Genomic DNA, 12,305 nt, shown 5'->3' on the forward strand with positions numbered 1-12,305 from the left:
ATTGCTAGAGCTGGTTTTCATGCATCCTGTGCAAAGAGAAAGAGAAGGATCCTTGCTGAGTGAGAGCTCACAGACATGGTCCTGAGGCCTCCTCTTGCCTTCATGAAGCAGAAGAGCCACAGCAATGGACAGTGGGACAGAGCCCATGTGCAAATTGTTAAAAACTAAAAATAGATGAAGCAGGGGGACAACTGGTATTCTCTGTGAGAGGTTTATTAGGGGGGTATGGAGGAAGTGGGTAGCAGGGCATGGTGGGAAAAGAGAGGGGGATAGAGAAGGGGAAAGGAGGGGCGCCCCAAGAGAGAGAAGAGAGGGTGTAAGGGTAGGAGTAAGAGCAAGAGTAAGAGAGCGACCACATGTCGGATCAGACCTTTTATGAGGGCACGGTAACCATGCCTTCCAGGTGTGACCACTGGCAGATGACATATGATGACATCATAGGTTGCTGAGCAACCCAGAAGCAGGTTGTGTTCCAAAATACTAACACATATGATGCCTGGGAATACGATGTACTTATTTCATGTGTAGAAACAGGTTATTTCCTTAAGGGCTTGTGGAAATTCTGTAAGTAGACCCAGATTTGAATATAGAGAAATGCTACAGTCTTGCAGGAACTTCCAGGGAAAACTTAAGGGGGGAAGAAAAAACCCAAAAAACCAACTTCATCTTTCCCCATGTTTTTTCACTTCTTGTGTAAGAACTTTTGTGAGACCAGAGTGAACTGTTTCAGTTGTTTCCCTCTGTTCTTCCTGTTTTGCTGGAGAGTGGGATTTACCCGGATGGAGCTGTCTTTAATGAGAATAAATTTGGGCACCATATTTCAGAACACAGTGTGTGTGTGTGTGTGTGTGTCACATCCTTGGAAGGAGTGAGCTACTACTTGACACAGTGAAGGCAACACCTCTTCAGACATCCCAAGCCTTACAGAGGACCAATGGAGTCCTAATTTTGTTAGGCCCAGCAAGAGCCTAAATATAAGAAGGTATGAAGAGAACTCAGGAAACTAATCATCCATCGATGCAAAAACGCAAGAGACTCACTCTTCTTAACCATTGCAATGGGGTCACCCCTGCTGATCAGCTAGGAGTGGCACCGGGAGACCAAGAGCTTAGGTTTTTAAGACACAAGGCAGGAATCTCCTGGGGTTGACTTCTTGGCAAGTTAGGATTGGATGAAGTGTCTAACTTTTAAAATAATTGGTTAGTTCTGGTCACCTTTAGGTCTAGTCAGCCCTGTCGTAAATATCTGATCTTCAAGTCAGTTTGGAATTTCCTGCCATCCACAGTTAAATGTAGGGGGGTGATTAACTCATCTCATGTCTGTTCTGAGGAGTGAGGGTTACAGGCTTTGGATCAAAGGTCAGGAGAAGGATTAGGGCCATTTGGCCCAGTTTCCAAACAAAGCCCATCTCACCGGCGCCAGCCGGTGATTTTTTCTCCATTTAGTAGAGATCTCTGCTTGTTCTCTTCCTTATCTCTGCCCTCACAGATGGCTAATGTCAGGAACTTTTACATTCCTCGGTTCTCTGGAGAAGCACTAAGAGGCTTTAATTAACATGGGCCTAAAACTTGCAAATATAAGTTATAAGGCAATTAAAAGAAACATAGGTTACAAAGTTAATCTGATTCTTTCATTTCCTTCTTCTCCTTTTAACTGCTTCAATCATGAAGCAGCTGTAGAGTGAGGATTCTATTTTAAGAAAATTTTGTCTTTTGACTCAACATTTCAGCCTGTAGAATGGGACAGTGGGTCGAAGATCCGTCTTCTGGAATTTCCTTATGCTGATGACTGGGCCGTTGATATCTCAGTTTGAAAGAGGCTGAAATGCTGGTCAAAAGTTGGGGCGAGTACGTGGATAGTTACCTTAGTCTGTAATTATCTGGGTTTTAGTTTTCATTCTATGTCCAGTCATATTTACTCTTCGGTAATGTTATCTTAGTGTAATCACTTGCACTGCACTAATCTTTTTCCTAATAAACATAACCAGATGATTTACAATGCAGGGTTCAAACACTGAAAAAAACAAGCAGAGTAGCTAAGGGTCCTATTTCTTGAGTGCCCAAGGGAGTTGCTTTTAACTGAATTTCTCCTGGATCTTTAGAGCTTTCACCCAAGATACTAGAATCTCTTATTTTGATGCCAAAATCATGGCCTTTTGTCCAATTACAAGTTTTTCCTAATTTAGTAAAGATTACTAGGAGGCAGTCAAAGTCTGGTCAATGAGGCAAGGCAGTCCTTAACAGTCTCTGGTTAGTTGATTCAATGGAAGAGATGGGGACCAGTCATGTCAGCTTCCAAAAAGTCCAGATTTCAGCTTGTAGTCCATAGCTGGTCCCAGAAATAGAGTCAACCAGGTGAAAATCTGCTGAGACAAATTCAGACTAGAGACAGAATTTAAGATTTGTCTATTACATGGAAAAAATGAGGAATCCTAAGACCAGGGAAAAACTCATCTGGGATCCGTTTGAGCTATGCCAGATCTAGGTCTCATGACCTTTTGATTTCTATAAACTCATATGAATTTTTGGTACACAAAAGAAAATATATATTAAAAGACTCAGAAAAGTAACATATCAGCAAATCTAATACAACAACATTTTGAGAGTAACAGGTAAAACTATATCCAACAGAATGGGCAACAGTCAGGTGTTTGTTTTGTCCCTTTTATAAACAACTTAAGTTTGTCCACAGTCTGAAACTCTAACATTTTAACTGTGAGCCCTGTTGGTAATCAGCCATTAAAGGAGCTCAGCTACCTTTTGTACATTTAGACAGGAATACATTAATGGCTTTACTGCTAAACCCTGGATGCTCGGATTTTTCTTAACAAAGAAACTAGAAGGAGTAGGTTTAAGATATTTCTGTGTCAAAGTCTACCCCAGAAATGGCAGACATTAAGAATACCATAATAAGAGCTATGACTTTTCGGTCAGATATATACATTAAACAGATGTTTTAGCATGATGATAAATACCTTTAAATCTATTTTCAGAAAACAACCAAAGGAAATTAAAATTTCAAGCTTGTAACTAAATAGTAAGCAGTCAGTGTCCCATCAACTTATCAGAAGTCTATTGATCAATGCCAAAATTCTGAACTTTTGAAATCTTATACCAGTATAAGCACAAGGGTAGCAAAGAGAAGAAATCTAAAATATCTCCTTTTTTTAATATGTCTTAAATCATTTTTCTATCATTATAACTCATTTTTACATATTTTAAAGCATTTAGACTCTCTAAATTTTTTGCAATAATCAACCCTGAAACATTTTTTTTTTAGACCAAACAACATTTTTTTATTTTTATAACCTAAACTTCTGAGCACTGAGAATGTAGCTCGGTGGTAGAACTTGCCTAGTAAGTCTGAGGTGCTAGGTTCAATTCCCAGCTCTGCAATAAATAATTAAATCATCATAACCTAAACTCCTATATCCTCAGACCCTACATAATCTCTATATCTTTTTATCCAACTACTTATCATAAGACACAGGCAATTGATATAAAGCCTGTGAGCAGGGCAAACCTGTTTTTCTTTTTACACAAAAGATATAGTACCTAGTAGTTCTAACTAACTAATGAACTGTCCAATGAGCTGATAGTGGACCTATTTGTCTGCTCTTTAGCTGCCAAGCTACAGTTAACTTAGCCTAGCCTTCCAGCCTAGCCATCAATGTGATCAGACCTGAGAAGGATAAATTATGAGCTAAGTAAATGTACCAATCCATGTACCAATCAAAATGACAGAGATGACTAGTTAGTCCATCACCTAGGCAGTGTCCCTGGCTCATGTGGTCTCCTGGCTTCCGGAGCAGAGGCAATCCAGCCATCAGGCACAGAGGATGAGAAACTGCTGCTGTGGAGAGAGGAACAGGAGAGATTGACCTCACCTCACCTCAGACAATGTGAAACAATGACTCTGCAGGTGTCCACAGCTGCATCCACAGTTAGGCTGAGCTCTAGCAGTGGGCCAGCTGAGGCAGTATTGCCCAGTGGTTAGCATACCACAATCCAGAGTCACGGTCATCTGTCGTTGTCCAAATCTTCTCGGAGACCTTGGGGAGCTACTGCCAAGATTTTGGGACTTTCTGTCACAATGAACTTACACATGTTAAAATGCCATATTCATCAGATCTCTGACAAGCTTGAGGGCCAGCATATCTGAATTACTCTTTGTCTATTTTTATCATCTGCTCTAAATTGTGTCCTATAAAACAGAATGCTATAATCTCTAATTTGGCATATTTCTTAGATGCATGTTTTAGAATCAAATTTCAAGTAGATCTATATAGGCAAACTTCATAGTTACCCATCCTAAATTTAACCTTAGAAAAACAACCTAATAAACACATAGGCACATATACATGTTTTAAACAAGAATTTGAATTTTAACCTTAAAACATACCCAATTATTTTTTATCATACCAACCATTTAAGACCAGTTGAAAATAATTATAAAATGGCCATATATTTAAATAGACAGACAAAACTTTTTTTTAAAATTTAGACTCAGCTGTAACTCTAAACATTACAGCAACTGCAATTTTCTTCCTACATCTTTGTTTGATCTGTAAATTGCAATTGACTCATGCCCCCTAGGTGGGAGGAGGGAAGAGAGGAGCAAGAGGCCTTGGTAAGCTCCTGCTGCTCACTTCCCTGCTGAGCTGACTTGAAGGCAAGGGGGAGGAGTTTTTCCTCACTTTCAGTGGCCTGAGCAGCTCCTGTCGGGTGCTGCTCCCTGCCTAGCCATGTACAAGGACTTCCACCAAGGAAGCCCATGAGCCTTGCCTGCTCCCTTGGCTCTCTTGTGAGCTTCACTCTAGCTTACCTCCCCCAAAGGTCCTGAACCCGCTTCCCAGCCGGGCCTCTCCCTCTTTGGCTGCCCATCATAAGGGGCTACATCAAACCCGTGCCCTGCTGGGTGTGCATTGTTATTCCACAGAGGCTCAAGTGCCCAAGCTCAGCCCCAGCAGCCAGCTCCACCACGTCTCCCCAGCCACCTGAAAGCACTCCCTCCTCCTCGGCAGGGAGAGCACACTGCTTGGTATCACCTGCCATGCAGCCATGTGCCCTCCCCAGCCGAGAACAAGTCCTAATTTTAACTGTCCTCTGTCCAAATTTTTGTCAGTCCAAGTCTACAAAGAAACAGACACAGAAAAACACATACATACATGAGAGACACAGGAATTGCCAGCTTGCCTTATTTGGCCAAGGTGCACAGACTCAGATTGTTGGGGGAGCAGCCCCCAATCCAGCTTGGAGGATCGGAATCTCTCCGCCTCCTCCCTTTTCACAGAAAGGGACAAGCTTAGCATCCTACAGGATGCCCCGCGGTCTCAGCATTAATGACACGTCTGTCTGCCTTAATGAGACCGTTCCAGGCGAGTGGCCTCGAACCACTCAGGGGACTTGAACCCCTTCTACAGATGCTTGCGAGCCAGACCATAAACCCAATACTGCCACTGTTGGTATAACAGAACAAACATGTAACAGACAAGAGACACAGGACAAGGACAACTGCGGTACCTACTTCTGAGCTCAGATGAGTCCTCCAATAGCCAGTGTCCAGAGTTCTCCTCAGTACCCCTAAATCCCAGACGAGCCCCCATAATGTTAGGCCCAGCAAGAGCCTAAATATAAGAAGGTATGAAGAGAACTCAGGAAACTAATCATCCATCGATGCAAAAACGCAAGAGACTCACTCTTCTTAACCATTGCAATGGGGTCACCCCTGCTGATCAGCTAGGAGTGGCACCGGGAGACCAAGAGCTTAGGTTTTTAAAAGACACAAGGCGGGAATCTCCTGGGGTTGACTTCTTGGCAAGTTAGGATTGGATGAAGTGTCTAACTTTTAAAATAATTGGTTAGTTCTGGTCACCCTTAGGTCTAGTCAGCCCTGTCGTAAATATCTGATCTTCAAGTCAATTTGGAATTTCCTGCCATGCACAGTTAAATGTGGGGGGGTGATTAACTCATCCCATGTCTGTTCTGAGGAGTGGGGGTTACAGGCTTTGGATCAAAGGTCAGGAGAAGGATTGGGGCCATTTGGCCCAGTTTCCAAACAAAGCCCATCTCACCGGCTGTTTTTTCTCCATTTAGTAGAGATCTCTGCTTGTTCTCCTCCTTATCTCTGCCCTCAGAGATGGCTAATGTCAGGAACTTTTACATTCCTCAGTTCTCTGGAGAAGCACTAAGAGGTTTTAATTAACATGGGCCTAAAACTTGCAAATATAATTTATAAGGCAATTAAAAGAAACATAGGTTACAAAGTTAGTCTGATTCTTTCAATTTTTATTTCATGTACCAATATCAGTGTTCTGAGCGCAGGCACATCTGCATGAAGGTGTCAGATCCTCACACGGAATAGAAGCCACAGACAGTTGTGTGGGTGCTGAGACTTGAACTTGGGTCCTCTGGAAGAGCAGCCGGTGGGTGCTCTTAGCCACCAAGCCATCTCTCCTGCCAATAGTCATCTGTTAGGTGGACATCTTCTCACCACATAAACAGAAAACAGAGGAGTGATCTCATGTATTCTGAAGGGCACAGGGCACATGACCACCCAGGAGCATCCTGAATCATCTTTAAAGATGCCTCATAATGGCCAGAATGCAAAGCTGTACCATCTGCCAGCCCATCTCCCTGGCATGGCTGCTGATAGCACTGAAAGTGGGGTGCACCCTAAGGGTCACTTGGGACCTGGCATTGCCCCTCTCATCCTGATTCAACACACAGAGACACTCATGGGAATGGGATTCACCTCTACTAGCCACTTTTTTTTTGGAAGAGGCACAAAGTGCAAGATCAGAAAAAGCTCCCATGATCTGCATAGCTTTTCCTTGTCCCCCTGGCAAGCACGTCCAGGTTTTCTCGTCTTCAGCCTCACTTGAAGGAGACTTGGAGGTGGTTAGACAGGCTGCCCATCTCCTGGCTGGAGACACAGCTGTGAAGAGCGCACACTACTGTTGTGGAGTTCACTTCCTGTCTGCCATATGGCATACGGATATGACATACAGATGTGTGCACAAGGACGCACACACATACATAAGTACTGAAATGAAAGCAAGTGTAAAAGTAGGACTGAGGTTAGATCAGTAGGTCAACTGCTTGAAGATCTAGCAGGACTTTCAGTCTTTTTTAATAATTTATTTAATTTTATTTTACGCACATTAGTTTGAAGGTATCAGATCCCTTGGGATTGGTATTATAGACAGTTGTGAGCTACCATGTAGGTACTGGGAATTGAACCCGGGTCCTTTAGGAAGAGCAGACAGTGCCACTGAGCCATCTCTCCAGTCCAGGACTTTCAGTCTTAAAGTGTCTGTATGTCATTGTAACAGTCAAGAAGTTGGACTAGCAGGCTTTCAGTCTTAAAAGGGTCTGCACATCATTATAACTGTCAAGAAGTTCCAGGCATACCTGGGTGGCCCCCCAAAATGTGTGCAGTGCCATGACAAAATACCATGAAGAGCTGGTGGAGGCCACTTTCCCTTCATCTGTTTAGCAAATGCAACCTGACAGTCCCCACCGTGGTTAGGAGAAGAGAGAGCAAGTGCCAGGCAATCAAGGTCATGGGAAAATTGTTCAGCTTTTAATATTTGAATTCTTCCCCTAACTCTGAGACAGGGTCCTTCTGTGTGGCCCAGGCTATCCTGGAGGGCTCGCTCTGTGGACCAGGCTGGCCTGGAACCTCACAGAGATCCTCCTGCCTCCATCTCACATTGAGGCAGGTCCTGGGACTTGAACTCAGGTTCCTGTGCTTGCAAGGCCGGTGCTTTACCAACTGAGCTAAGTTGCTGGCCTTGAGAGGTGAACTTTCGGTACCTCGGTGGTTTCTCTTCAGTATCACATGATGGAATCCTAGAAGCACTGTGCCATTTGTCTGGGAAGCCGATGATGGATGGATGGATGGGCAGAAACACACAACTGGTGAATGGGTGGTGGAGAACTCAGAGTTTGTTGAGATAAGGCCTTCCAGCTCCAAGCTTTTGGAGTATGGAGTATTTCGAGGGGCCTTAGCTAGAAATTGGAATACACCAGTTACTTCCAGGCAGATCTAATCCAGCTTTCTCTTCCTCCTCCTGCCCTCCTGCATCTCCACCTCCTCCTCCTTTAACTCCACCCCTCCCCCTCCCCCTTCCTCTAGGAGGAGAAAGTCATTCAGCTGACAAGCCAGCTGAATCAGGAGCCAGGGTGTTTGTAAACATCCCTTGAATGAATACACATGGGCCTTTTGGGTCAAGTCCCTAAATGGCAATTGCAAAAGCCCTTGTTTGTAGCCATGCAAGAGGCAAGTGTCTGAGTCAAGGGGTCCCTCCTTCACCCAGGGCTGTGTGCTTGGAACCCAGGCTAAGAGAAGGCAGAGGAGGGGGGAGGTGACTGCTTGCCTAACCTGTATGGCACCACACTGCCGAAGCAGCTGCTGTCTGTCTGTGTTCTTGTCTAAGCTCCCCATCAGGACTTCAAAGTCACAAGGACAGATGCAATATTGGGAAGCAGAGCTGTTCTGGTTTTAGAGTATTTCTATGTGTTTCTTTTTGTTTGTTTGTTTTAAGATTTATTAATTTATTGTGTATACAGTGCTCTGGCTGCATATACACCTACTTGACAGTAGAGGGCGCCAGATATCACTATAGATGGTTGTGAGCTACTGTGTGGGTGTCGGGAATCGAACTCCCGACCTCTGGGAGAGCAGCTCTCTTCACCTCTGAGCCGTCGCTCCAGCACCTTGTATGTGTTTCTGACGAAATGTCCCGGAGACGGGAGCCAAGTTTAAATAGAAAGTTTACATATCACACTTTGGCCTGTATTTTTTCTGTAACACTTTGGGAAAGTCTGTGCAGCGAGGTTTCATGTTATAAAACTTTCTACTTTCTCTCCCCTCCCCCTTTTTCTCCTCCCCCTCCTCCTCTGCTTTCTCCATCCCCTCTTATCCCTCCTCCCCCTCCTCCTCGTGCCCCTCCTCCCCCTCCTCTTCATGCCCCTCCTCTCCCTCCTCCTCCTCCTTCTTCCCCTCCCCTTCCTCCTCCTCTTTCTCTTCCTAATTTTCCTCCTCCCCCCTCCTCCTTCCCCTCCTTTCTTGACACAGGTTCTCTCTGTGTAGCCTTGGCTGTACTGGACTCTGTAGATCAGGCTGGCATTAAACTCACAGTGTGCAAAGAAGGCGAGTGAGAGGAGAAACAGGGATGCTTCTGGGGAGCAGGGGAATCCAGAGAGAATTTGCACACTCAGTCACTCTTGACTGAGAGGGACAAACTATGAGAAGGGACTGAGGCGGTGACGCAGGAGGCAATGCCAGCCCTTTGAAATGGATTGGGAGGAACTGTGATCTCTCTTTGCTGGGTGGCCCTGCTAGGGCTGGCCCACAGGGCATATGGGTATCTGTGGCTGAGACATCTGAAAGGACAGTGAACAGCTGGAGCATTTCAAGTCTGCTCACAGTTCACAGTAACCAACTGATGTGGTATGCATCTGTTTATGAATTACTGGTTTCAGGCCAGCAAGGGCTATAAAGGGAGTTCTTGGGGCAGCCTGGAATACAAAAAGAGGTCTAGGTTAGCCTAGGCTATAGAGTGAGACCCTGTGTCAAAAAAGGAGTGGGGTCTTTATGTCTGGAGGGATTTGGTCCTGTTGGGTACCCATATTGAAGCCCACAAGACATGGAAGAAAGCTGGAAGCTCCAGTTTGCTTAACCAGAGAACGCAAGGAGAGATGTCATGACTGAACCCAGTTGGATTTTTTAGATGCTAAGTAATTAGTGAATTAAGAATAAAACAAAGGTTAGAAATACTTTGTACATTGCTGTTATATTCTATGGGTGTAATTAAATGTAAAGATCTAATCCTCATAAGATTGATATGTCCCTTTTAAATAAATTGTTGGTATTATTGTTTTGTATTGTTTTGTTTTTGAGACGGGGTTTCTCTGTGTTCCCTTGCTGTCCTGAACCCATTCTGTAGGCCAGGCTAGCCTTGAACTCACAGAGATCCTCCTGCCTCCGCCTCCTTGGGTGCTGGGATCATAAGTGTGCGCCACTGCAACTGGGCATAAATAATTTTTTTTACTTCAAAGAACAATGGGCACATTTTAAAAAACTTCAAAATAACATTCGAAATATTTCCTTAGACCGCTTTAAAATCAAAATAGCACCTACAATATTCAATACGTTAAAATAATGCTCATTGTAAAGTCCTAACACTGCAGGATACAGACCAAAAGTCTAACAGCCCGTTTTTACTATTCACAGCTACAAATTCCATTTTCCTCCCTAAACAATTCCTGTGTCCTGATTTTTTTTTTTTCACGTAAGCGCAATAGTTCACTCTGGATATCCCATATAAACACATATTTCATGTATGTAAAGTATACACAGAAATATGTCTATATATCCTCACATGGTTATCTATCTATCTATCTATCTATCTATCTATCTATCTATCTATCTATCTATCTCCCCACAAAAGAATATTTTTTCCCAACCAAATAGGATCTGTTACTTAGTACCATTTTTGGCCTTACTCTGTTTCTTCAACAGCAAATCTGAGCGCTCTCTCTGCACATATGCTGTATGCCAGCAGAGGGCACCAGATCTCACTACAGAAGGTCTTGAGCCGCTGTGTGAGTGGCAGGACTCTATAACTCAGGACCTTTGGGAGAGCAGCTGGCTCTCTTAACCTCTGAGCCTTCCCTCCAGCCCCTCTAAGAGGGGAAGTTTGGTAAGACGGAAAGAAAATAAAGAAGGGTGCTCTTGGTCAACCTGGTGCAAACACATACAAGCACAAGCATACAAGAGTTCGAACATAAGCAAGCTCACTTGTTCCAAGCTCGGCTCCCCTGTCTGGCCTCCCACATGTACAATCGAAAGTTTCAAGAAACCATTCCGGTTCCACCTGAAAGCCATCTGCCTGCCTTCCCCACTGGGCTCTGGTTTTGATGTGACTCCGCTCACAGTGGGCGGGCCCCCATCCATCACTAATTAAGAAGATGTCTATGGAGGTCGCTGCTCACTGGCATGCTCAGCCTGCTTTCTTACAGACCCTGGACCACAAGCCCCGAGATGGCAGATCCTCCCCAACAGCCCTCATGGCTCCGCCCACAGTGGACGGGACCTCCCTATCAATCATTAATCAAGAAGATGCGGGGGGCTTATAACACACAGGACCACCAGCCCAGGCATGGCACCGCCCATGGTGGGCAGGAACTACCCATCAACCACCATAGCTCCACCCACAGTAGGCTGGGCCTCCTCACCATCACTAAGAAGGTCCCCCTTAGGGCCCTGCTCACAGGCTCACTCAGCCTGTTTTCTTATAGACTCTGTAAGACCAGCCCGGAGATGGCTCTGCCCTCAATGGGCGGGGTCTCCCTCCCAGCCCAGTGACTCTGTCTGGTCCTCTTATCCCCTACTGCCTAATGACCCAGGACTTGACAGGTATAGATTTTCTATTCCTCCAAGATTTTTAGTTGTGGTATCTTTTTATCTTGGGCAGAGAGTTCCGAGGGAGCAAGAGGGCCAGCTTTAATTAACAGTCTAATAGACTCCAAGAAAAGAGCCTCAGTTAAAGAGAAAGCAAGGCCTCAGGTCACTGTGACCCAGAACCTCCCCCACCTCTGTCCCCTTCCCTCTTTCTCCCCCCTCACGTGCAAGCTAGGCCTGGTCCACAGCAGAGAACTTGGCTTTCTGAGTTCTCCAGTTAAACCTGTGATGTGGCAAAAGGCCAGTAATGAGACTGATTGCCATCAGCATCTGGAGGGCCCCCTGGCCTGTAAGGGAAGGACTGTAGAATCTGCCTCTGGTTCCCCAGAGGGAGAAGCTGCATGGAGGCTTTGGGTTCTTGGCGCTGGGCCAGACGATGGTTCCAACCTGGATAAAGGAGCAGGAGTTGGTTGAGGAGTGGGAGGAGGAGGTGGTGGAAAAAATATTTCCATGGGAGTCCCATGCTGTAAAACAGATTGGGGGGGTCTATGGAGCCAGGGCAGTGGCCTCTGGTTCAGGAGATTCTATGGAAGGAGAATTGTTAGGGGGAATCAAAAAGGGCTTAATCCACGGAGGTGGATGAGTCACCAGGTTCTTCCAAACTACAATATATGGCACCTGATCTGGGTGCCTGCATGCTTTCTGAAAAACTTTGTCTTCCACTGCTAAGACGGTGGGAAGGTGGAAGGTTCCTTCTGGTGGCCAGCCCACATTGAAGGTGGGCCATTCTGAGCTGCAAAAAGTCATCATTTTTCCTTTTCTCACATCAACTGAAAGACCATGAGCTCTAGCTTTAACCTCTCCAAAATGAGTCAGAATCAAGTCAAGGGGTTTGG

At 45.1% G+C, this 12,305-nt stretch overlaps 1 protein-coding gene across 1 annotated transcript in view; it reads left to right on the top strand.

Annotated features, from left to right (window-relative positions):
• Positions 1–356: 356 nt before the first annotated feature.
• The window catches only part of LOC132650943 (zinc finger protein 431-like), a gene marked incomplete at its 3' end in the record, with an annotated part of 34,624 nt that continues 22,675 nt past the window's right edge, over positions 357–12,305 (top strand). The window contains exon 1 of the mRNA XM_060376266.1: positions 357–386. Within this exon, the coding sequence (XP_060232249.1) occupies positions 357–386 (30 nt within the window). The remainder of the gene's footprint in view (positions 387–12,305) is intronic.

Source organism: Meriones unguiculatus, assembly GCF_030254825.1.
Source record: "Meriones unguiculatus strain TT.TT164.6M chromosome 13 unlocalized genomic scaffold, Bangor_MerUng_6.1 Chr13_unordered_Scaffold_37, whole genome shotgun sequence".
In the NCBI taxonomy this organism is placed as follows: domain Eukaryota; kingdom Metazoa; phylum Chordata; class Mammalia; order Rodentia; family Muridae; genus Meriones; species Meriones unguiculatus.